Source organism: Psammomys obesus, unplaced genomic scaffold, assembly GCF_907164565.1.
Source record: "Psammomys obesus unplaced genomic scaffold, mPsaObe1.curated_primary_1811, whole genome shotgun sequence".
NCBI classification, from domain to species: domain Eukaryota; kingdom Metazoa; phylum Chordata; class Mammalia; order Rodentia; family Muridae; genus Psammomys; species Psammomys obesus.
Genome location: NW_026596406.1, coordinates 554,880 through 581,136, shown reverse-complemented (window position 1 = coordinate 581,136; position 26,257 = coordinate 554,880). Strand labels below are relative to the sequence as shown.

The window sequence follows — 26,257 nt, the reverse complement described above, 5'->3', positions numbered from 1 at the left end:
GTGTGTGTGTGTGTGTGTGTGTGTGTGTGTGTGTGTGTGTGTGTGTGTGTGAGGCTTGGGGAGGTCAGAGGACAACGTGGGAGAATTGGTGCTCCTCTTCTCCTTTGTGAGCTCTAGAGACCTTTACCCACTGAGCTGAGCCGTCTTGCCAGCCTCTTTTCAGTAAACGCTGCTTACTTAAAAACCAAGCTTCCCAGTCATTAAACATCTCCCAAAAAAAAAAAAAAAAAAAAGCCCAGGGCCAGATGGTTTTAGCATAGAATTCTATCAGACTTTCAAATAAGAGCTAATACCAACACCCCTCAAACTATTCCACAAAATGGAAACAGAAGAAACATTGCCAAACTCATTCTATGAGGACACAGTCACCCTGATACCTAAACTACACAAAGACTCAACAAAGAAAGAGAACTTCAGACCAATTTCCCATATGAACATTTATGCAAAAATACTCAATAAAACACTTGCAAACCCAAACCAAGAACACGTCAAAGATATCATCCACCATGATCAAGTAGGCTTCATCCCAGGCATGCAGGGACAGTTCAACATATGAAAATCCATCAGTGTAATCCACCATATAAAGAAACTGGAAAAAAAAACCCACATGATCATCTCATTAGATACTGAAAAAGCCTTTGATAAAATCCAACACCCAGTCATGTTGAAAGTCTTGAAGAGGGGCTAGAGAGATGGCTCAGAGGTTAAGAGCACTGGCTCACAACCATCTACAATGAGATCTGGTCCCTCTTCTGGCTATGCATACAGAACACTATACATAATAAATCTTAAAAAAAAAAACTTTAAAGTCTTGGAGAGATCTGAGCTATAAGGTACATACATAACATAATAAAGGCAAAATATACAGCAAACCTATAGCCAACATCAAACTAAATGGAGATTAATTAAATCAATCCCACTGAAATCAGGGATAAGACAAGCCTGCCCACTCTCCGTATCTCTTCAACACAGTACTTGAATTCCTAGATAGAGCAATAAGACAACTAAAGGAGATCAAGGGGATATAAATTGGAAAAGAAGACATAACATTATCGCTATTTGCAGATGACATAATAGTATCCATAAGTGAGACCCCAAATTCTACCAGGGAATTCCTGTAGCTGATAAACAACCTTAATAAGTGGCTGGATAAAAAATTAACTACAAAAAAATAAAATCAGTATCCCCCCTTTATACAAGTGATAAATGGGCTGAGGAAGAAATTAGAAAACAAAACCTTTTACAATAGCCACAAATTATATATAATATCTTGGTATAACTCTTATTAAACAAGTGAAAGTCCTGTATGACAAAACTTCAAGTCTCTGAAGAAAGAAATTAAAAAAGAATCAGAAGATGGAAAGCTCTCCCATTCTCATGGATCAGTAGGATTAACATAGTAAAAATTGACATCTTATAAAAAACAATATACAGATTCAACACAATTCTTATCAAAATTACAATATAATTCTTTAGAGACCTGGAAACAACAATTCTCAACTTCATATGAAAAAGTAAAAAACCCAGGATAGCTAAAACAATCCTGTACGATAAAAGAACTTCTCTGATTTCAAGATGTACTACAGAGCAATAGTAATAAAAACCATGGTATTGGCATAAAAACAGACAAGTAGATCAATGGAATCAAATTGAAGACCCAGAAATAAACCCACATGCTTACAGACATTTGATTTTTTACAAAGAAGCCAAAACAGTACAATGGAGAGAAAAAGCATCTTCAACAAATGGTGCTAAACTAACTGGATGTCTACATGTAGAAGAATGCAAATAGATTCATATTTATCACCCTGCACAAAACTCAACTCCAAGTGGATCAAAGACCTCAACACAAAACTGGATACACTAAATCTAATAAAAGAGAAAGCAGGGACTAGCTTTGAACTCATTGGCACAAGAGACAACTTTCTGAATAGAACACCAATAGCTTAGGCACTAAGACCAACAATTAATACATGGGACCTCATAAAATTGAGAAGCTTCTATAAGGCAAAGGACACTGTCAATAGGACAAAACGGCATCCTACATAATGAGAAAAGATCTTCACCAATCCTACATTGACGGTGGGATAATATCCAAAATATATAAAGAACTCAAGAAACATCCTTAGTTATCAGGAAAATGCAAATCAAAATGACTCTGAGATTCCATCTTAAAGAATGGATAAGATAAAAACTCAAGTGTCAGCACATGTTGGCGAGGATGTGGAGAAAGGGAAACCCTCCTCCATTGTTGATGGGAGTGCAAAGTTGGCTCAACCACTTTGGAAATCAATCTGGAGGTTTCTCAGAAAATTGGGAATAGTTCTACCTCAAGACTCAGCTATGCCACTTTTGGGCATATACCAGAAAGATGCTCCTCCCTACCAGCTTGATTTGCAATAGCCAGAAACTGGAAACAACCCAGATGTCCTTCAGCTGAGGAATGGATACAGAAAACATGACACATTTACACAATGGAATACTACTGAGATGTTAGAAATAAGGACATAAAAATAAATTTAAATTTAAAAAAAGGACATCATGAAATTTTCAGGCAAATGGATGGAACTAGAAAAGTTCATCCTGAGTAAGGTAAAACAGACTCAGAAAGACATGAATAGTAGGTACTCACTTATACGTGAATATTATCCGTAAATACAGGATAACCATACTCAACCCCACAAACTCAAAGAAACCAAGGAGGGCTTAATGGAGGATGCTTGAATCTCACTCAGAAGAGGAAATAAAATAGACATCTGAAGTAGATGGAGGGAGAGAGTTAGGTGGGAGAGAGGGTGGGGATGGGAGTCAGGTGTGGGGAGAGTTGGGGGAGGTGAGGAGGGAGGACTGGGAGAGATAACAAAAATCTGTTGGGTGGGTATCCCTGGGACAGGGGGGACTCCTGGGTATCTATGGGGATGAAAGACCTTAGCTGAGACTCCTAGCAGCAGGAGGAACTTCCAGTGGAGGAAGAGGGACCCCAACCCACCCATAAAACCTTCAACCCAAAACTTATCCTGCCTACAAGATGTGCAGGATAAAGATGGAGCAGAGATTGAGGGAATGTCCACACAATGACTCACCCACCCCATGGGAGAAAACCAAACCCTGTCACTATAAGTGATGCTTTGCTATGCTTACAGACAGAAGCCTAGCATAACTGTCTTCTGAGAGACTTTGTCCAGCAGCTGATGGAAACCGATGCAGAGACCCACAGCCAAACAATAGGCCAGGCTTGGGGAGTTTTGTGGAAACTGGGAAGAAGGACAGAGGGAGCCAGAGTGGTTAAGAATACCACGAGAAGACCTAGAGAGTCAACTAACCTGGGCCCATGGGGGCTGACAGAGACTGACCCACCAACCAAAGAGCATGGACTGACCTAGACCCCTTACACCTATGTAGCAGAGGTGCACCTTAGTCAGCATGTGGACCCCTAACAATGGGAGGAGGGGCTGTCTCTGACTCTGTTCCCTGCCTTTGGATCCCTTTCCCCTAGCTAGGCTGCCTTGTCAGGTCTCGGTGGGAGAGGATGTGCTTAATTCCATTGAGACTTTAGGTGCCAAAGTGAGTTGGTACCCCTTGGGGGCCTCCCCTTCTCTGAGAAGGAGGAGGGAAAATGGGGGGAGGAGGATGTGAGGGTAGAGTGGAAAGAGAGGAGGGAGGGGGCTAGAATCAGGTTGTAAAGAAATTAAATAAATGAAAACAACAACAACAAAACAAAAACGAGCTTCCTAGCTAGGCAGTAGTGGTGAAGGCCTTTGATCCCAGCACTTGGAAGCAGAGGCAGGTGGATCTCTATGAGTTCAAGGCCATCCAAGATATCCAGGGCTACACAGAGAAACCCTGTTTTGAAAATTATGAAAACAAAAAAACCAACCTAAACAACAACAAAACAAAAACATAACAAACAAAAAACAAGATTCCTTAACCAAGGCTGACAGCAGCAATAAACTATGGACCTAAAACTAAATATTTAGAAAACAATTTGACAGAGCTATCATATTCCATTAAGAAAGCAGTTGTTGCCAGGTGTAGTGGAGCAGGCCCTTAATTCCAGCACTCAGGGAGGCAGAGGCAGGCAATTGATATGAGTTCAAGGCCATGAGTACCAGGCCAGCCTGGTCTACAAAGTGAGTCCAGGACAGCCAGGACTACACAGAGAAACCTTGTCGTATTAAAACAAAAACAAAAAACTGAAAGAAAGCAGTTGCTTCCTCACTAGGGCCTAGGACCTCCTCAGCCACAGGTTTTTGTTCTGGTTGACAGTTCCAGATGTAAATTCTGCCTTTTGGAGTAAGCCTTAAATCCAATCAGAAAGTTTGTGGTTGTATCCATTAGCTGTTTGTGCCACTATTGCACTAACTGGCACAACTCCAGTAGCATTTTCATAGTGTAGCTCCAGGGTCCAAGCCTCAGACTGCTGGGAACAATTCTCCCCCAGCAATCTGCACAGCCCCTTACAGCACCATGAACTAGCCAGCAGGGAGAGGACCCCCAGCCCCGTTTCATATTGGTTTCTTCAGATTCTGCAACAAAAGAATACAGTGTCTTCAGCAATAGGGACTAAAACATCTAGTTCTGTCTGCTGGGCAGCTGACCGAGCTAGTTTTGCTGTCAACTTGTCGTAGCCAACTGAGAAATTCCCAGATCAGATTGGTCTAGAGCAGTGTCTGTGAGAGACTGTGAGCAGCGCCCCTACAGGTGGGCTGGGCTGTCTGAGACAGACAGCCTTTAGCACGATAATGAGTGAGCTGGTAAGCAGCAGTCCTAACTGATTGAGTTCCTGCCCTGGCTTCTGCTGTAGCTTCCTTATAGCCCTCTTTTGTGTACACTACTTCCAGAGGCTGAAAGGTATTCTCTGATTCATCAGCCATTCTTGGATGTCTCTACTTTCTTGACAAATAAATTTCACCAAGAAGGCATGCCACTCCGTAACACACAGAGGAAGATAGCCCCACTGGAATAGCCCTCACAGACCTTCACTGAGACTTTCCCTCGAGGAAGACAATTCACCTTCAATTGCATTTCTTATTAACCATAAAAGGGGCCATGCACATGTGGCTACAGTGAGGTTGTGTGCCATTCCACTGCACATGAAGATGCCCACCTCAAAATTCCCTTGAAGACACGTCGCCCTTGACAGTTGAGCTTCAGTTATACATCTCATCACTGTAGCAGAGACAAAGTCCCTGGTCTGCAAACTCATCCTAGGTTCTGCATCAACTGCTTCTTGAACTTTCCTTGAGTAAATATAAATAAATATGTACACTTTCCATATGGGGGACAATTCTACTGATGTCCAGCTTGATGAAGCAATGACTTTATTTGACTGACAGAGCTTGAGTAGTTACAAAAGTGTGGGTGACCTCAAAGCAGTCATGCCACTGAGATGTCTAACCCAGCGTGGGTAACAGCTTCCCTGTGGCTGTGACTGGAGCCCCTTAGCTAACCATCTGTGAAGACCTCCTGCAATCACTGCAGCAGGTGAGGGCTTACACACGTCCAGGATGAAAGTGTAAGAGTGGCTGGGATTTCAGATTAGAGTCTCAGGTTTCTCTCCATGCTCTTCTGTGAGGAAAAGTCAACAGACTTGATCTTGAGAGTTTCTTGCAGGCAGTCACAGCTGCACTGATAAGATGGCAGTGGCTCTTTTGATGGGAGAGCAGCATTCTCCAACACAGTGCAGCCTGCAAGGTAAGGTAAAGGACAAAGATTGCCCAGTGGGATGAAGGAAAGAAGCCCAAAGTGGGTGAGTATTCATATAGAAATGTGACAATTTCACCGGAAAAATATGGAAATGGTATTGGTGCAGCCTAGACCCTTAGTGAGTGCCTTGTACCCCAGGTTGGCATTAGAGCCTGCTGTGTAAAAACATAACTTTTTCTGTTTCGCCACAGCCTTAGGGCTGATTCAGGTTCCAGTCTGCCCCCATGGATCCTTGCTTATCCTTACTCTCCCCAGTTTTCCCATTCCACTGAGCCTACTCTGCAGATTCCAAGCTTCAGCATCAGGAGTGAAGGGGTATGTGGGCATGTGTGTACAGAATAACCTTCCATTGAATACATTTAGAAGATTTATTGGGCAACTTTGTCTTTGTGTGACCACCCATAGGCTATATGATGGCATTGCTTCCTATACTCCTTGGCTATATGATAGAGCCTTTTGTCCCTAGTATACAAACCTCTATGCCATGTTTCTGCATGAAATAATGTGGGACACTGTAACATAATGGTTTTTATCTATCTAAACAAAAAGTATTAGGCAGAAAGACATCTTTTTAGCTCCATTATAATCTTGTGATATTCTGTATTTTCTCTGTCGGCAACCAAAATACTGTTGTGAAGAATGGCGTGTGGTAGGACATGCCTGCAATCTCAGCATTTGGAAGACCAGGAAGAATGATCATAGTGAGTCCAAGGCCAGCCCATGCTTCAGAGTGAGACCCTGTCTCAAAAATCAAACCAAGGCACACAAAGACCCAGGGCAGCCCACATTCTCCTACAGCATGAGCATATGTGAACGAACACACATACCCTGACAGCCATACTCCTTTTTGGTCCCGGGACTGGCTGACATGCCACATAAAAGACATAGTGGTTTTCATTGTATCATTCTTTCAACTTTCCTTTAGGCTTAAATTTTTTCAAAGCAAAATTATGGTGAGAGAAAAAATGTGAGCAAAGGATTTTGTTATAAATTCAACAGAGGAAATTCAACTTGCTAAGAGAAAATATACACAAATTCACTAAAGGTCCATATGCTCAATTCAACCTAAAAATGGGATCCACTTCATATTCAGGGTGGAAGCAGGCTGAAAACCTGGGATCTTTGAGAGCCACTGAAGAGTATGTGCCCTCAGAAACATCTCCCATAACTAGTGATGAGGCCCCGGGGAGTTCCTACACCAGTTTCCATGCCTGACACCTGATACTGGTAATGCCTGACACCTTCACAGTTGGCTTAGAAATTAAGTGTATGCAGTCATCGCTTCTCAAGTCAGTTTCTTTAAAAAGAAGGAGGAAGGGAAATAAAACATACATAAAATCCCCATTGTGCAGTTGCTTCTAAAGCTGAGCTGATATTCTTCCTTTTCATCTACTGCTGTCTGTTTCTGGACTCCATTAAGCGGTGCTCACGATACGACAGCTTGCCTGGTGTAACAAGACTTCCCCTCTGAGGCTTCTGAGCCCTCACTACTGGGCCCATTTCCAGATGGTGTTCAAGTTGTCAGTTTGTGGGTGTATCACGGGGCATGGGGCACCAAGGACCACTGGGACACCCCTACTGTATGCTCCTACTCTGTGTCTGTCTGTCTCCAGATGATATTCAGGGTCAAACACCCCTGCCAGGCTCCTCACTCACCTCAGTGTGAGAGTCGTGAGTCAGGCACGGTTGCCATAAGTACAGGCTGTGCTCTGTGGGCCAGCAGAGACTCTCTGGAAGCACGCATTTGACACCAGCTCCTGCCACGTAGTCATCTCCATGATTTCTGCTTCACTTTCTGAGTGTGAACACTGGATGGCTCATACCACCGCTGATTTCTAGGCCACTGGATGGTGACAGGGTGCTCTGTTCCCTGCTTGCTTCTTTTAACCAACTGGAGCTGAGGGGATGAGGGGTCACAAACCACAATGTTGGGGGGGGGGTTCCAGGGCTGCCTTATTGGCAGAGTTTTGCCCCCTTAGAAGAGTTGTTGAGCCAGGGCTAGAAACAGATGCTAACAGAGCTAGACAGTGGTTTGTCACAATCCCCCATGTCAGCTAGGTGGCTTAAAACAAGTTGACAAGCAGTGACTTCTGAATTTCCAGCTTAAGGAGGGCGTACTTGCTAAGACCTGCTCAAGTGTAAAATGCCTGATAAATTTTTGTTTTGTTTTGTTTTGTTTGTTTTTCAAGACTGTGTTTCTCTGTGATAGCCTTGTCTGTCCTGGATTCACTTTTGTAGACTAGGCTGGCCTCAAACTCATAGAGATCCACCTACCTCTGCCTCCTTGAGTACTGGGATCAAAGGTGTGTGCTACCATACCCAGCTAATCTCTGATAACTTTTTCTCTTCTTGAACTTTTTTTTTTTTTTTTTTGAGACACAGTCTTAATATGTCAGTGGTTCTTAACCTGTGGGTTACAACTACCAGAAAACACATGTTACCAATGGTCTTAGGAACTGAGACACCCCTCAGTAGCAAAATTTCAGTTATGAAGTAGTAACAAAAATAATGTTATGGTTGGGTGTTGTGGATTTAACATGGTTTTGCTTTGATCCCAGGTGTAGGATATGAGACTTATTAAATGGTTCACAGCAACAAACTGTTTGCCTGGTGCAGGCTCTCAGAGCTTTGCCAGCTACAGATAGTTTAAATCTGAGACTCTGGAGAGGAAATAAATGCCATGGCCCAGAGAGAGAAAGGGCGCTCTGAGAAAGAAGGCTGCTGGTAAGCCCCCCCCCCCCCATGCTGCTCCTGGTTGCTGTTGATGCATGACAAGAAGTTGGAGATCTCCTAGAGGATTAGACCTGTCCTAAGGAACCCAACGACCCAAAGCCAGCAGGAAGTAGCTAAGAAAAACTCCGTCCCTTCTCCCCACTAACCATTTTCCTCTCCCCTCCGGTGTTGGGTGTTGGAAGTGATTGGGGTGGAGAAGGGAGAAAGAGCTGTAAGAAATGTAAATAAAATAGAGTTAAGAAGGAACTCCAACAGGGGTCATCACAACATGAGGAGCTGTATTAAAGGGTCACAGCATCAGGGAGGTTGAGGACCACTTCACCATGCAGCCCTGGCTGGTCTGGAGCTCACTATGGAGACTGTGCCACCCTTGAACTCACAGAGACCCACCTGTCTCTGCTTCCCAAGTGCAGGATTAAAGGCAAGCACCACCATGACCAGTTTCTTGAACTTTGGTACATAAATCATTGTTAACCCCAAATCCCTTCCATCCCTGGGGCTATAATTGAGTTTTGAATCCCCAATTTCATTTTTCTTTAAATGCCCTTGTGTTTCTTCATGACACTTCATTCTGGGTTTTGAGCCATCATTTTGAACCACTGTAATGTCTGAGTGTCTTCTTTGTCTTCCTCTTCTCCTTTTTCTTCCCCCTCCTCTTCCTCATTTTCTTCTTCAGTTGGGTCTTGCCATGTGGTCTTTGCTGGCCAGTAATTTTCTGTGTAGACCAGCCAGCTCCAGCCATCCTACCCCTAATTCCCAAGCACTGGGGTTACAGACATGTACCAATGTTTGGATCTTGAGTTTGCCTTTCCATGCTTGCTCTTATTTTCACATCACTGTTATTTGCAGAATCAAGGTGCCTTGTATGTCACTGGACCACAGGAAAGCCTGAGGCAAGTCACCAGAGATCCACCAGCAGTCTTGAGATTCAGAGATCAAGTCACAAGTTCCTTTCATGATGCAACTAAATGTCCACAGCTGTCCTTTTGACTTAGAAGTTATTGTCACAGGTTTTATTTATGTATTTATTTAAGAAAAGATCTTGCTAGATATCAGTACCTTTAATCCCAGCAGAGGCAAACAGATTTCTGTGAGTTCCGAGGCTAGCTTGGTCTACATATCAAGTTCTAGTACAGCCAGAGCTACAGAAAGACCCTGTCTAAAATAAATAAAATAAATCATTTAAAAAGAAAGAAAGATGAAAGAAAACATATCTGTTGGGCGACCATGTTTATGGCAGTTAAAGCAGCAGGGGGTAAGTTTTCTGGTCAGAGACAATGCTGTAATGTGACAGAAAGAACAGGACTCCACAGATATAAGATCAGCTCTGCACTATGTCACTTTGGACAAGTCTTTTTGGCAGGGAGGAGAGGAGTGGGAGGCGATAGGGTCTAATATAGTCCAAGCTGGCGCTGAACTTGCTACCCTTGAACCTGTACCTCCCAAGTGCTAGGATCATACAAGTTACTATTTCGTTTGTAACTAACAGTCTAGAAATCAATCAAGGCTTTACTAGCAGGAGACATAAACTTTAGAAAAGGCCTCTTTAAAAGTTATACCCCAAAATGGGCAGTGGTGGCATATACCTTTAATCCCAGCACCCAGGAGGCAGAGGCAGGCTGATTTCTGAGTTTGTGGCCAACCTGGTCTATCTACAGAGTGAGTTCCAGAATAGCCAGGACTATTGAAACCCTGTCTTGAAAACACACACACACACACACACACACACACACACACACACACACACACACCTTGGCTCACTGACCCCTTTCCCTCAAAACCAGCAAGGGCTGAGTTCTTGTATCTCAGCTCTCTTACTTTCTTCTCCTATCTTGAGGTTTCCTGAAATTAAACTGAGATGACCAGGATAGAGCGTGTGATTGCCCGTGTAAGGGCCTTCACTGGAGCAGGGCCATATTGTGTCAGGTAAAGTCCCATATCTGTAGGCAGCTGGGATTAGCGTATGAACGTTTTTGGATGTCCTTACTCCTTCACCATCAGTTGGTTAGGGCTTGCCAGGGGCCAGTGCTTACAGTGATGATGAAGGTACAGCCTAGCTCAGTGTCTTCCTGAGGCTTGCTGTACTTGCATGACCAAAATGATACAGATGAACCTCTTTCCATGTAGAAAATTCACAGTTGTGCCCCCCTCCCATCAGCCTTGACAACTCGTTCTCTGTTGAAAGTAGGGGGAGAGTCCAGGCAAGGCAATGATTTGGCGTTTGTCCGCATGCTATCAGATCTTAGGTGACTGTGATCCTGAAATGCACAGCTCTGACCTCTCAGTTCCTAAAGCCCTCGTGTTCCTGACATCTGGACAGTGTGGGTAGAATTGGGGATCAGACCCCCTTTTGCATGTCCAGCTTTGAAAGGTAATGAAAATGCCAATACAAAGACCTTCATGTACAGCCAGGAAGGGCGAGAATTGCTCCCCTTACTCAGCTCCCATATGTCAATCAAGGCATATAGACAGGAGCCCTCACAGGCATCCTCAGCCCACAGGATCTGTCACATTCATTCCCTAGGAGTCTTCGACATGGACACTGCAAGCTGACAGACTGAAGGGAATCCATGAAGAGACAGTTCAACATCACCAAAAGGGCTAAAGAGGAGGGAAACCAGACCCGTGCTGAAGAAGTGTAAGGCCATTTGGGCGTGCTGGGGCACTCGCTGCCCAGCTCCATCTAGATGTGTTCTTAAGACTCTCACAGATGCTGTTCTCCGTATTAGAAGATGCACTTGGGCAGCTAACCTGACATTCAGGTCATAGCCACCTGTGTAATGGGTTCTCAGAACTGAGACATTGTCTCAAGTCCGAGGAATCCTGCCAGGTCCTTAGAGTCACTCACGCTCTGGCCGCCCCCACACGCTGTGGAGCACAGAGGCACCGCCCTGGCTGTCCCAGCCGTCCCCGACACCAGCTGCTCTGTGCCCTCCCACTCACTCTCACACTGCACACAGGCCCCCGGGGAGCCACCACCCCGCTGCCCAGTATCTGGGGGAGGCCCTGGCTGTTGGAAACTTTAATGAGCAGGGACCGTTAACAGCTGCCGAGAAGCCATAGGAAACGAACCTCAAGAAAGAATGTGTAAACCTGTTGTCTTGACCCATGATGGCTTCTCTGAAGATGGCAAAAGATGACAGCTCTCACCAGCAGCCTCAGCCCACATGGGTCCATTGAGTGTCATTCTCCAGGGGGACTTTGACGCAGACACTTACGTCCCACAGACACACCCCCCCCACAGGCCACAGAGTGCGCTCTCGAGTGTGTGTGTGTGCGCGCGCGCACACACACACACACACACCCCACGTACCCACCTGCCTCCCCTCAGACACCTTCCTCAGGAGATGGTGTGCTTGCTCCTCAGCCTCGGGGCCACTTTCTCTGGTGCAGGCAGGCTCTACTATGCCACTGTCAAAAAACTCTCCCGACATCAGCTGGCCCCGCCAAACACCATTAGTCACGTGAGCTGGCAGCATGTGGCCAGGAACTTTCCCTTTCTTTCTTCCTCCCCACAGCTGCAGGACAGCTGCTGGTGGTGGTGGGGACAGATGTGGCCCAAAGGGGGTGAGTTTCCTCACCTCCAAATCTCATCCGGTTTCAGCTCACTTCAACCTCCAAGCCATGAGGGCCTTTGGGACTCTCATAAGAAGCCACGTTGTAGTAAGAGCACCTCAGGAGCACCCTGGGTGCACACTGCCCTCTCTCACAGCCCTCTTTCCTGCCACTGTCTGCAAGTTCCTCTTCACCTCCTCACCTACAATAACTGAGTGGGCTTGGTAGTCTCCTCTAAAAGCCTCTTCTTGTCGCTCCCTCTCTGTGTCTCTCTCTGAGACAGGGTCTCAGTATATAACCCTGGCCAGCCTAGAACTCATGGCGTAGACCAGGCTAGCCTCTGACTCACAGGGATTCCCTGCACCTGCCTCATCCTCCTGATTGCTGAGATGAAAGCGTGGTGATGAGCATGGTGGAACAATGGGTTTTGTGTGTGTCTATGTGAGAACTGTGTCCAGACTGTCACATTTCCACTGTTCCACTGAGCCCACTGCGCCTCTAGCCCCCAGGCCCTTATAGGGAAGAACTTAACTAGAACAAGGGGAAATCTCTTTGCCTTACTTCTACTTAGGAAGCCACAGCTGTTGCCCCCTTCCTCCTCCTCGTTCCTCCTCCTCTTCTTCCTTTTTCTCCTCTTCCTCCTCTTTCATCTTCTTTGTTTTTTATTTGTTTGTTTGTTTTTGTTTTTTTTGAGACAGGGTTTCTCTGTGTATTCCTGGCTGTCCTGGAGCACACTCTGTAGGCTGGCTTCAAACTCACCAGATCCGCCAGCCTCTGCCTCCCAGGCTCTGGGATCACAGCCCAGCCCCTTCTTCTTTTTTTAAGTTTTGTTTTATCTTATGTGTATGAGTGTTTTACTTGTATGTATGCTATACAGCACGAGCATGCATGGTGCCCAGGGTGGTGAGAAGAGGGTATCAGATCCCCTGGAACTGGAGCTACAGATGGTTGCGAATGGCCATGTGGGTGGTGGGAATTGAAACAGTACTTCTAAACATTGAGCTAGCTCTCTAGCCCACCATATCCCTTTTGAATCCTACACTCATAGTTTCCTCTCCCCCTCCCTAGAGGGGTGTGTGAAATCTACCTGTGCTCCAGGCTAGTCCTTCAGCCCAGTCCAGAGCTGCTCCTGAGCAGCTGCCGGGTAGACACTGATTCCTGAGAGGGTTCGATGTGGGAACACAGAGGAGCCCACAGGATGTCAAGGGAAGGGTGGGTGGGGAAGGAGACACCTGTGCACAGGTGTGGTCAGGTACACATCGGTGTGGTGAGACTATGAAGGGGGGAGGCTGGGGTGTTCACAGGGGAAAAACAACTTGCTCCTGCCTCCCTATCACCCTCCAAAAGGCTGTCACATTCCCAGGAATGGCTTCTGAGTGACAGGTCAGCAAGCAGGAGAGGAATCAGGCTCACCTCGTGAGCACTCCATGCTAAACGGGGAACATGAGCCTTATCTGAGCTACCAAATGAAAGACCTCCTCCTGGTAGCCCATGGGCCTACTGGAAACCCCAGAACAAGGAGGAGTAAGGTTCCATGGTAGGAACCCCAGATCTGATGGTTGAGGATGAAGCTGCAGCCTGGAGCAGTGATTGGGGTAATGTCCTGGGTCGGTTAAGAACAAAACAACTCTGCATTGACAGATCTCAGGGACTGGCAGTCAGGAGGGAGTGGCCAGCCAGTGAACACACAGGGACCCGTGCAAGGATCTTTAAGCACAGTGGAGGCCAAATCGAGCCTAGGATACACAAGGAGGGGCCTCTGGCTGGACACAGGTCCAGGCTAGCTTCGGCACCTGTAATTTGAACTCCAGTCTCCCTCTATGGCCCCCTGGCTCCAACCCAAAGACCTCTTCTGCTTCACTGAGTCCATCTGCCAGAGCCTTCCTCTTTCGTGACTTGTCGTCACAGTGCAAAGCACTGAGGCTTCCACTCACAGAGAACTCAATGCTGAAGAGAGGGGAGCGGTGGGGAGGTGTGGGCCAGTCGATCAGCCGAGTGACCAGGAGGAGGTAGAGGTGCCCTGCGCCATGGCTGATGCCATCACCTACGCAGACCTGCGCTTTGTGAAGGGGCCTTTGAAGAGCAGCTTGTCTAACCACATGGGACAGGGTAAGGCCTGCCTCCTTCAATCCCATCCCATCCCACAGAGCTTGTTCTGGACACCTACTTTGGACCTTTACCTTTACAGATGGTGAGGCCTATGAGGATGGGGAACTCACCTATGAAAATGTGCAAGTGTCCTCAATCCCAGGGGTGCCATCAGGCTTGGCTTTCCCTGCATTAGTGGACAAAGCAGGTATGAAGGCCCAGGGGTGTCTGAGGAGGGTGTCTTCATCTGGGGAGTGCAGAGCAGTCTTGGAGAAAGAAGCAGGGCCCTCTGTGAGAGCCAGGGGAAGACAAAAGGGTTCTCACCCTAAGCTGGTGTCAGGACCAGGGCAGCCCGGTGGGTTTCGGTGGGAAACGGCAGTGGGAAGGATGTGGAAAAGGATGAAGGGTCACAGACAGAGCCCCTAAGGAGACAGTAAGGAGGAGATAAAGGAGAGGAATACGACAGGGGTGTGCTAAGGCGACACAAAAGGGCTTTTGGGTGAGGACCTCCCTGTGTGGAACTTCCGGGGTTAAGCAGGAGTGAACTGGGTCCATCTCAAAGCCCACAGGGGCCCCCAGGGGCAGGAGATGAGGTCCCCAGAGTGACAGGCTGTCCCACTCAGCCCAGGACAATGTCTCGGCATGGTGTGGGGGTGGGGAGAAGGGAGGTTACTGGGACTTTCCACCCTCTCTTTGGGCGCTCCCTTTGGCAGGGGTCAAGTCAGAGCAGCCAAACACTGCGTCCTGGAGCTCTTCGAAGCCGTCTGCCGTGGGGTGGATTCCCCCGTGTATGTATTCTCAGTACCCCCTCACTCGCCGCCTGGCCTGGCCTGCAGCCCAGCGCACCATTCACTAGTTGCCTGGCCTGTGGGCACAGGGCAGGAATGCCCCACTCCTTGTGCCCGTGTGTGCATCCCGGAGGGGTGGAGCTGGGTTGTGCCCCAGTTGAGCCTATGGGACTTCAACCACAGCCCAGCCACTCCATTACCTATCAATCCAGATAATCATTTCCCTGTTGGGATTGTCCCTTTCCCTGTATGGAATTTCGTTTCTTCCGCCAGGTAATGTCCCTCTCAATTCTTCTCACCAGCTGCAGTCCCTAGCTCCCAGCCACACAAAGCCCGTGTAGGCATGTTTTTGTTCTCTCTGTCTCACTGTATACATTCTTCCCTGGGGCTAACTGCCCATCATCCGTGTCCCCTCAGGTCCCACAGTCTGCTTGCAATACTTCTTGCTTGGCCTTCTCCTGGCCTGCCTGATGTTAGGGATGGCTGTCATCTGCCTGGGAGTTCGCTGTGAGTATGGGTGTCCCCATTTCCCACTCTTCATTCTAAACATCTTCCCTTCTCTCCCCCAAGTGGCCTTTCTTCAGGAAGGCTCAAAAAGATACTGTGCCAACATCCTTGGCTTTAGGGTCTGGTTTCCAGCCAGGTCTGTCCTGGAGTGTCCTGCCTTCCTCCCAGCTCAGGATTTCCTTAAACTCGGATCCTAAATTCAGAATACTGAAGTTTTAGGGTACCAGGTTGTAGCTGGAGGAAGTGATCTCAAGTTTCTCTTTACCCCCTCCTCCCCTTACACACACGAGTCTCCATATGTAGCCCAGGTTGACCTCGAATTTGCTATCTTCCTAACTCAGCCTTCCCTGGATTGAGATACAGGTGTGTGTTGCTAACCCAACCAGTCTCTCCTATGGCCAAACAGATCTGCAGGTGTCTCAGCAATTCCGGCAGGTGACCAGGATTTTGGAAGCCACCAACAGCAGCTTGCAGCAGCAGCTCAGGGAGAAGACGGTACAGCTAGGACAGAAGGAGGTGGATCTTCAGGAGTCTCAGAGAGAGCTGACCTTGAGTCAGGACACGTTACAGGAGAAGCAGAAGATTCATGAGAACACTGAGCAGCAGCTACAGGCCTGCCAGTCGGAGGGAAAGAGTACCAGGGAGAACTTGGAGAGAGAGGAGCGGAAGAGGCAGGAACAGAGCCAGAGGTGGAGAAACATGCAGGACAAGCTGAGGTCCTTCCTCTCCTGTCCAGGTATCTGACCCCCTGGGATCAGGGAGATAGGGGGAGTAGCCTGTGAGAAACAGACTGAATCCAGGAGTCGCTTGTGCTGGGTCTGTCTAGCTCTCAGGGGCCAGTGAGTTGTTCAGGAAAGGGGCAGTGAACCAGAGCAGTGGCTGAGCTGGGCTGTGTGACTTGGCTACTGAGGAGGACTGAGCTGCACACTGGATTTAGGGGATGCGCCAGCACTGTGGCAGATCATGAGAGGGAAGAGAAGAGGAAGCTGTCTCCAGTGACTCACACACATTGTCCAAATCTCTTTATGACTCAGGGGACATCTAGATGCTTCCACCAAGCTTAAGATAGCAAGATCACAGGCACATGCTCTTAGCTCTCATTTCCTTATGCTTCTGTTCCGTGTGTGTGAATGTGAGTGTGTGCCTCTCTCTCCTCTCCCATCTCCCTCTCTTTCTCCCCTCCTCCGTTTGTGTGTGTGTGTGTGTGTGTGTGTGTGTGTGTGTGTGTGTGTGTGTGCCGCCATTGGGGAATACTTTTGTGGCAAACACATTAATTACTAAGACATCTCCCAGCCCCTCTTCTTAACCTTACTTTCCATGACTCTCAGTCCCACGCCAGTGATGCCAGCATTCCCATAGCTATACTTGAGACCTTGCCATCCCAGCTGCTCATGTGTTCAAGGTTTGCTTGCAGACACCTGCTCTGATTGCGGCCACCCAGCCCAACAGGTTTCTCTACTCTTCCACCTTCCGAAGGCATCTAGCCAGTGGAGTCCCAGTTTTCTTTTTTTCCAACAGCCAACTCTTCTCCTCACCCCTCTCCCTATCCATCTTGGGTTTCAGGGTCCCTTTTCCAAACACCCCCTCTTGTTCTCCCGGTCCTGTTGCACTAGTCTGAATAAACACTCAACTGACAGCTAGTCTGGGCCTGCATCAGGTATGACAAACTGCACAATTAATCATCTTGATCCGCTGAGACTCTGGTCTGAAGTAGGCAGCTCCCCTCCTCCCCACTGCCGTTTCCATCCTCTTCAGTCGGGGGCACAATTATCGTCTCGGGCAACTCCACCAAGGCTGTATGGTGTTTGCATTTTGCAGATCCCAGTCTTTTTAGGACAACTGCCACAGCTGAATTTTTATCTCAACTACCCTCACCCCACACAAATGGAGTTCATTATTCACAATGGCACCAGAAGAATTTTTCCTTTTATAATTTTTTTTCTTTTGTCCATTTGTGTGTGTGTTTCATACATGTTGCATGTGTGTATGCACTCATGTGTTTGTGCATGCACGGGTCATGCAGAGACTCATGCTTGATTGTTTTTCTACTTTAGTCATTGTAGCAGGGTATCTCAATCAAACCCAGATCTCATCAATATGACTCCAGTCAGCTTTCTGTGAGGATTCCCTGACACTGCCTTCCAAGGCAGTTATGACAGGAGGGCTGCCACTCACCTGACTGTCCCATCCAGCGGGAGTTCAATGAGTTCCTAAGGAGGGGCGAAAAGAATGAAATAGAGACAAGGAGACACAAAGAATGAGAGCAAACCTATAATCTGATCTCGCTCTCGTTTATTTGAAAAATTTCACACAACTTTATAGGGAGAAGGCAGGAAGGGAAAATGTGTCAGCAATATAGTTTACAAAACACAACAGGGTGATTAATGATGATGCAGAACACCGCAAGAATGTTTACTAAAAGAGCTACTACAAGAATGTCAGCTAAGATATCTCAAAATGTCTAGCCTGACGCACAGACGTCTCATAGGTTCCAGAAACGTAAATCTCTCACCTACGACCTTGTTGCAGCTGTCTGTGACTTTCCACTAGCTGGCCTGGGCTCCCGGCACCTGACAGTCACTGTGTGTCTCAGTTACTCTTCCATTGCTGTGACAAAACCCCAAGACCAAGGCAACTTCCAAAAGAAAGTGCTGAATTGGGTGGTTTGTGGTTTCAGAGGGTTGGAGCCCATGATGGCAGAGCAAAGGTGGGGTGGCAGAGACAGCTGAGAGCTCACATCTTGATCCACAGATCCACAGGAGACAGAGAGAACACTGGGAGTAGCAGGAGTCTTCTGAGACCTCAAAGCCTGACCCAGTGACACGCCTCCTTCCACAAGGCCACACTTTCTAGTCCTTCCCAAACAGTTGCACCAGCTGGGACTGAGCATGCAAATGGCTGAGCCTATGAGGGCCACTCTCATTCCAGCCACCTCACTCAGCTTCTGGGGATCTAAAGTTTGGTTCTCATGCTTGTGTGGCAAATGCTCTAACCACTGACTCAGCCCTAGTTATGGGGAAATCCTTAAAAAAACAAATCTGATTATGCTGTCCTAGACTAGCCATTCTAACCATTCTAATTAGTTATCTAATCGGTGATGGGGTCTGATACATTTCAATGTGTGCCCAAACACAGAACGTGGATGGAAAGCAAAACTTCTCTATGCAAAATTTAACATTATTTTCTATTCCTTTTAATAAAACAATAAAAAATATTGAGCCAGACATGGTGGCATGTACATTAGCATTTAGGGAGCTGTGGCAGGAAGTTGAGGAATTTGAGCCTAGCCTAGGCTACATGTCTCTGCTCTCTCTAATGTAGTTTTCAAGGCCTTGCCTACCTTTCTGCATGTTTCTTATTCTCTCCCTCTCTTCAAATCAGTCATGCCAAATTTTAAAAATTGCCACAGTACAGAACAGCCAGTAAAGGAAGCTGGATGGAGACATAAGAAAATGTAGATAAGAGAGAGAGAGGGGAGAGAGAGAGTCAGCGGACAGGGCATGATTTCTGGGTGATGGGCTAAGACTGATAAGAGGTGATTGGGATCAAGAGCAGAGTGGGGTGTGGGATGTTAAAGAAAGACTTCATTTCTTAAAGGTAACCCAGAAAATAAGAGATAGGCATTTAAAGTGGAGATGTGGAAATGGAGAGTATTCATAATCTTAGAAAAACAGGAATCAAGTCTGTCTGTTTACGGCATTGTGGAGAGAGATGTGGCCCCGGGCTGGAGGAGTGTGGCAAAGCTCTGCATGTGCGGTGGAGATGTTAGGGAGTAAATGGAGTGAATGAATGAATGAGTAAATGAATGAATGAGGAGCCCATTGATCAATGTGGGAGCTAGACAAGGTTGGCCAGTGTCAGGGCAGATTTTATTCTTTCAGAAATCAGGGACAGTAGCACCAACTCTGCTAGAATAATCTCCCTATACTGTTAAGAAGCAAAATGTTTCTAGAAGAGGCAAAAAGATTGCAAAGATCAAGGACTAAAGTTGATGAAGACATCCTCTAGCGTAGCCCTTGGGCTGATTGTTAGCAACCAGCTGGCCAATTGTTCACTTTATCCCAAGTGTTGTGGCTGTCGTCTTTTTTTCTGCTTTGCAGACTCCTGCTGTCCACTGGGGTGGATACAACAGGAGAGAAGATGCTTTTACATCTCACATACTCCCAGAAGTTGGGAGGAGAGCCAAAAACACTGCACATCTCTGTCCTCCACACTGGCTGTATTCACACTAACTTCTGAATATTATTATCAGGTGAGCATGCCTCTCTCCATGAGGTGGTGTGTGAAGGGGTGTGTCACTGAGTCAGGAATGGCAGTGCACACCTGCGCACGGCATGGTTTGCATTGCTTCCCTGTGACAGACACGGACAGTCACACTATTTGGCAGTAAGTATAGCGACAGCTTTGGCATCTTAGTTTCGTGTTGTCCCACGGCTCCGATTGCTTAGCATTGGTGAGAACTGAAGCGTCTAAGCCATCTCCACTTTAGTGGTGTCTTGGCTTGCTAGCCTACCCCTTGACGGCTTAATTCTTCATTGAGTCTTGTGCCTCTCAGGCAGAGTGGCGCCAGACCCCTGACACTCGATTATCTGGGACCAGAAGTTCAGACTGACTCCACTTCAAATTCTTACTCTGCTTGGAGGTGAAATGGAGAGTGAGCCTGTATCTGGCGGCACTGGAAAGATGCAGGCGCAATTAACTCATGTACTAAAGGGGCATGAGTTTACTTACTCCTGCTAAGTAAAACTCATAGGCCCCCTAGGGTGTCTCCACTTCATCCCATATTCTCATTGTTCTTCACATGCCTCTCTGAACCCCCTCAGGTTCTTCTGCCCGATGGCTTAGAGGATTTGCTAAATGTTTCAATGTCATATTGGGTCCAGCTGACAAACAAGCATGAAGGTGTACAAAGTATGAAGACATGGAGGTAGTCAACTCAGTCTCTCAGAGAAAGCCTTAACAGTGTTTCTTCCTTAAGTCCTGCTCCCCAAATGCTTCCACAAATCAGTACTGTGATTCTCACTCCTTCTGATTAACAACTGTTTAAGATGTTAAAGAGAATGTGTGGGAGAGGGGTGCCACATGGGCCCCAGGGATGGCCCTCAGGTCAGGCTTCACCTGCACCTGCTGAGCCATCTCACTGGCCTGCATTCTTACTCCATCTTACATCCACAGTACTGGGAGTCTCCAGCACTTACGATTACAGTGCATATTCCTGCAATCCTAGCACTCAGGAGGCGGAGGCAGGATTCTGAGTTAAGGCCACCCTGGACTACATAGCAAGAGCCCCTCTTCCTCATCTCAAAAAACAAATTATTAGGTTGAGGTCTGTGTCATCTATCGGAGGAGCTAAGGATTTAGCAAGGCTTCACAGCCAGAGCAGCGCTGGCATTGAACCGGCTCAGCCTTGACAGGCTGCCCAGACTCAGGCTGCACTTCTTAGTCCAGGCCAACTGGAGCACTAGAACTGCCCCAGGAGAGAGCGGGAGCAGAGTAGCTCGTTTCCTCCAGGAATCTTCAAGTAGGGCGGCCACTTCCTGGAGTTGGGGGCCTGTCTCACGGGGCGCTCCGATTACAGGCAGGCACCATCGCGCCAGATCCTTACATGGTTTTTCTCTGTGCTCTTAAGGCCTTAAGTTAGAAACCTGTTCCTGAACCATGAGGCCCTAGCAGGACATAGGACTTGGACTAGATTTTGCAAAGAGCAAGGGGGAGGGAGGGCCTTGCATGGGTCAAGAGTGTATCTCAGTTCTGCTCACCAGGTCTGGACCCAATTCTCCAAGCAAAAATTGTAACAGGATAGCATACCCTACATGGATTAGGGCATGGAGAAGACAACCAAAAACGTGTACTGAGCTTTATCCCTGCATTTGTGAGCTGGAGGCTTTCAGGTTTCCTGACATCTCCACTGAAATGGGTAAGCATGAGCGAGCTTGGGCATGTGCTTACGACAGAGCCCCAGAGGACAGAAGGAAACCTGTTCCCTCATGCGTCACAGCCACCACCTTCAGGGCTCACTGTACACGGGGCAGAGAATGGGCACAGGCCTGGCCTGGGACAGAATGGGAGCCGGGAGAACACAGAGGAACTGGATGAGGGTTAATGAAAGCCAACTGGAACTCGCTGATGCTTTATTTTTCCAGACACGTGAACAAGGGATTGTGACCTACATCCTTAACCTACCGCCTGCCAATTCTTCACACTGCTATTGCTCCAGCTACCCTCACTCTTGGGCATGCCCGGCTAAGGGCTGATCCTGGTCTGGCAACCTGCTGCCTGCTTGAAAGCTGCTCCAGAAACTGGATCATTCCTGGGAAGAGTAAAGAGGCCTCCAGAAAAGACTCTGATCTTCCTTAAGAACTTCCCAAACTAGAGATGGGTCAGGGCAGGGCGCAGCGCTGAGTAGATGGATGGCCCGGAGCCAGCCAGGCAGTTTTATTGAAATATTTTTAAATAATTTGCATGTGTTAGTCTCGTGTATCAGCAATGCTGTGTCTAGATTGGTGATCCCGACGGGATAGCAAACCCAGAAGTCAGACAGAAGTGCTCTGCCCATTGAGACCATGCTGAGGCTCCCCTAGACGGGGAGAAGAGCCAGTCAACCCATCTGGGGCTGACATTGTCCAGCAAGTGCGCTCTGTCCTTACAGGGTACCCTGAAGGCCAAGGTTGGGAGCCTGAGATCACTGGCCTCAGTGCTAAGAGCGTGCCCCAGGCAGCTGCAGGCTGGGTGTGGGTGGCTTGGCATGATGCCCTCGGTGGCAGAGGAGACTGCCCGCCTCACAGTTCAAGTTGCGGTAGCGGGCAACAGCTGGGGTAGGGCGGGGGCACATGGATAGGAAGCCAAAGCTGAAGGGGCCAAGGCAGCAGCCAGGGCAGGGCAGCGCCTCCTCTGGCTCCCGGGGAGCTGATGGGGGCGGCGAGGGTTCTGTCCGCTCCAGGGCCGCTGCCCGGGGAAGGCTATGCTGTGCCCGGCTCCAGGGCTCCCCAGCCCAGCCCTGTGGGGAGTGCACCACCACAGCAGGGGGGTTATTATTGAGGGGAGGTCCTGATCGAGACCAGGGTTGAGAGGCTGAGGAACACGTGCTGATGAAGTTGTCAGTGGCCACAGCCAGAGGCAGCTGGGGGGCTGGCCCTGGGAGTTCTGGCTCAGGGCTGCTGCCCTCACACTCCATCTTTTCTTCAGCCGAGGGGCCCATGGGGGGCGGGCCAGGACCTGGCAGTACAGTCTCCATCCGCCGGGGGAGCTCAGGGGATGAGGGTAGTGAGCGACAGCGGCGAACAGGTGTCTCAGGCTGGAGCAGGGTCTCTGGAGTGGTCACCAAGGGCAGCTGGGTAGAGGTCAGCGGCGACGGTGGTACCAGGGGCAGCAGGCTGGCCGGCTTGCAGGGGGTGTCCAGGAGTTTGATCTTCCCACCCCTGAGGTCTTCCCGTAGGGAGAAGGGATTGACTCGTGTTAGATTGTCCCCCCAACTGGGGGGTGATTCTGGTGAAGGTGGCAGGAAGAGGTCTGACCGGCTTCGGGAGAGCCGGGGGTCCGGCCTGGGAAGTGTGGCAGAGGGACCTCCTCTTGGGACAGACCCTGGAGAAAGAGAGGTGTGTGATCACTGTTCTCAGCATCTGCTCAGAGCTGAGGCCATTATTCTCCAGGAAAGTGGTGGAGTCCTACAGGGGCTCTGGAAAGGAGGGCTGCTATTTCCAGCTACTTTTCTTAATAAGTAAACAAATAAATAAAGAAATAATCCATGTGTCTGTGTGCTCGCCTGTGTGAACCACAGAACATTGAAGTTGTCAGTGGAGGTCAGAGGTCAGAGGACAACTTTCAGGAGTCAGTTCTCTGCTTCCATGATGTAGATCCTGAGGTCCTTATACAAATGCCTTTACCTGATGAGCCAAATCTCACCAGCCCTTCCTTCCAGCTTCCTCTCGACCTTGTTTCCTACCTCTGCTTCCGTGGGCTCTAGCCATAGAAAAACATCTTCCAGGAGACGCTCTCCATCCCGCCTGAGCCCACCTGACTCCCACCCAGCCTTCTCAGCTAACAGATCCACTGAGCGGCTTCCTCCAGAGAGCTGACTCTCAGGAGAGGCGGACTTCTGCTGGCCAAGGTCATGCTCACTTACCCTGACTGTATGGCAAGGGAGCCTTGGCGAGGGGCATCTTGGAGGGGGGTGTGGGCTCAGGCAGCTGCTCCAGGATCTGTTCCAGGTGCTGGGTAATTTCAGTAAAAGGGGCTCGGGTGCTGGGTTCCATCTGATAGATGAAAACGGGGTTGAGGATGGTCAGTTTCCCTCTCACCAACACCTGGGACTCAAAAGACAGCTCATGGGCAGGGGTCAGGGAGGGGCAAGAGGCTTACGCTGCAGCAGTGGATGGCCAGAAGCAGGAAAGGCAGTGGGCAGTCATTTCCCACCAGTGTTCTAAACGCAGGCACGTCCAGGCCAAAGTCCTATGAAGACAGAGGAGGGGCTAACAGCTGGCCTTCCCTGGGCTCTCCTTGAGTCCCTGTGAGGGTCAAGCTCCAGGGAGCCCTCCTTGGATTGAGGCTCCCAGAGTGGAGGTTACCTCACCTCAGTTCGGGGTAAGTAGTCAGGGTCGGCAGGTACTCGGGCGATGAGCTCACAGACGACAATCCCAAAGGCGAAGACGTCGGCCTGGGGGTAGGAGACGGGCCATGCCAAGGGGAGCAGTTGGCACTTATCTTGTTGGGAAGGGCGACAGCGAGGTAAGGGTGAAGGCTGGGGCTTCCTGAATGTTCAGCAGGGCTGTTGGATGGGCTCTACTTAAGGTCTCTGGGGGACTTGAGGCTCTTACCTTCTCATCATACAGCTCTCCCCGCAATACCTCTGGAGCCATCCAGTATGGGGAGCCCACCACAGCCAATGGCTCCTTCCTTGCCCCTTCCCTGCAGGGGCAGGGTGGTCAGAAACTCCTATTCAGACATCTCCCCCAAGCAAAAGGGGATGGGGCAAGCCCCTCTCCACCCACATGAAGTACCATTGGGGTTTTACTCAGTATAGGGGACCCTGGGAGGCTTGGGTATGAAGGGCATTCACCTCACCTATATACAGGAATCTTTTCAGCCAGGCCAAAGTCACCCACAACAGCTGTGAAGCCTCGGTCTTCCCTTCGGACCAGACAGTTCTGACACACACATAAGCACCCTCACACACCCATCACCTGCTCTCTCCTCTTCCAGTATACCCCAAGTCCCGTGTCACTACACATTACCCCAACCTCCCCTCCCACTTCTCCAATGCCCCCACCGCTGTAACACCATTCAGTACTCAGTGTGACCCTTAGTCCCAGGAGCCTCACGCCATCCCTGTCCATCATTAAAGAATGATGTCCAACGCCTGCCACCCCAACTTCCTAACAGATCTACCAGCCAACACCCACAGGCCAGTTGTAGCAGCTAGCAATCTTTCAAACCCTCCTTCGTCTCCCCCCCACCTTGGCCAGCCTACCTTGGACGTGAGGTCTCGGTGAAACACACCTTTGGAGTGGAGGTACCGTAGGCCTTGTGCAATGTCCAGTGCTAGGTGGAGCCTGACTGGCCAGGACAGGGGTTCTGGCGAGCTGAGCAGCTGCTCCAGGGTGCCCCCATTCATATACTGGGGCACAGGGGAAAGAAAGGGGGACCCAATGCCAGGGCTTCAGTCTCTATTCTGTGGCTGCCACTCATAAGGCAGGGGACACTCAGGGGGCTCATAAAGCTCAGAGGCTGAGTCTGCGCTCCACAGTTCCCGTTTGTATACTAGGCTGCCCTGTCCCTCAAGGTAGCCATGTGCAGCTACGTCAGCAAACCATTTCATAATCAGACATGCAATTCTTTTGTCACACAGCTCTTGCTTTAGTCTGGTCCACACGGGGCTAGAGGCTCCTGTGTTGGGCACAGATACAAAATACGTCCATCATGGCACAAAGTCCTATGGGTCAGCATTGTTCCCCGGGATACACAGAATGGCTCCCGCTGAGGGTTCTAGCAGGCGCTTTGCCCAAAGCGAAGTTGAGGAAGTTTCCAGTTGGAGGTCCTGAGGTTCCCCCCAGGCAGCTCCACCAAGCCCACTGGCCCTTTCCCTGGGAGGTGTGGTGCCTCCTCTCCTTCCTGGCCTGTGGATATCGCTTACCTCTGTAAGAGCGTGCAGCTGCCCCTGGTGCACACAGACCCCCATGAACCTGAAGGAAGACGGGGAGGAGACAAGGACAGGCTGTGAGAGCCGGGCTCCACCGCATCTCCCTCTTGCAAGAGGCTAGGCCGTTCACCTGAGGATGTTGGGGTGCCGTAGCCGGTTCATCAGCTGCACCTCCCTTAGCGTGTTGCTCCGGTTACTGGGGAGCTTGTTCATCTTCAGCACCATGACTTGCCCCGACTGTCGGTGCCGAACCTGGGGCGGCAAGGGTCGGTGTGTGCCCCTAGCTCAAGCATGGGATCTCTATCCCAGGCTGTGGGCCCCTAAGCTCTAGCCTCCCGTCCAAGGCTCGGTCCCGCCCCTCTGCCCGCTCCGCGGGTCCTACCTTGTAGACTTCAGAGAAGAAACCCGCCCCGATCTTCTCTGCGCAGTCGAAATCGTCCACACGCGCCAGGCTGGACACGGCGCTGCGGAGGGCCCGATAGGAGGAGGGCCGGCCCCGGCCCGGGCCTCCGCCTGCGCCCCCCGGCCCCTCCCCCGGGGCCTCTCCGGGCCCAGGGCCCCGCAGTGGGGGCCGTTCCCCGGCCATGGCCGGGCCCCCAGCCCGGGCCTGCTTCACATGGCCGGGTCCCCGGGACCCGGGCAGGCCGCGCTCGCCATGGGCGCCGGCCCAACCCGATCCCGGGCGCCGGGACTCCCGCCCGGAGGACTCCTGGGAGACCTGCCGAAGGCCCTGGGCCCGCCCCCG

At 49.4% G+C, this 26,257-nt stretch overlaps 2 protein-coding genes across 3 annotated transcripts; one reads left to right on the top strand and one right to left on the bottom strand.

Moving 5' to 3' along the window:
• The first annotated feature begins 14,000 nt into the window (after positions 1-14,000).
• Positions 14,001-21,604, top strand: Cd72 (CD72 molecule). The gene is made up of 9 exons (XM_055597664.1): positions 14,001-14,103; positions 14,183-14,290; positions 14,796-14,870; positions 15,288-15,377; positions 15,784-16,113; positions 19,478-19,629; positions 20,201-20,304; positions 21,140-21,294; positions 21,521-21,604. Exons 1-9 carry the CDS (start codon positions 14,022-14,024, stop codon positions 21,526-21,528), a joined length of 1,104 nt encoding a protein of 367 aa, XP_055453639.1. The 5' UTR covers positions 14,001-14,021; the 3' UTR covers positions 21,529-21,604.
• A 166-nt stretch (positions 21,605-21,770) lies between these two features.
• On the bottom strand, positions 21,771-26,251 carry Tesk1 (testis associated actin remodelling kinase 1). 2 transcript variants are annotated; one of them, XM_055597662.1, is made up of 10 exons: positions 25,895-26,251; positions 25,643-25,764; positions 25,507-25,555; positions 24,844-24,990; positions 24,438-24,520; positions 24,191-24,281; positions 23,947-24,030; positions 23,736-23,825; positions 23,500-23,629; positions 21,771-22,958 (listed from the first exon to the last, which is right to left on the bottom strand). In XM_055597662.1, the coding sequence occupies exons 1-10, from the start codon at positions 26,096-26,098 to the stop codon at positions 22,075-22,077; spliced, it is 1,884 nt and encodes a 627-aa protein (XP_055453637.1). In that variant the 5' UTR covers positions 26,099-26,251; the 3' UTR covers positions 21,771-22,074. The 2 variants fall into 2 exon arrangements, with proteins under 2 accessions (XP_055453637.1, XP_055453638.1); XM_055597663.1 differs by having other exon boundaries at positions 24,438-24,451.
• Positions 26,252-26,257: the final 6 nt, after the last annotated feature.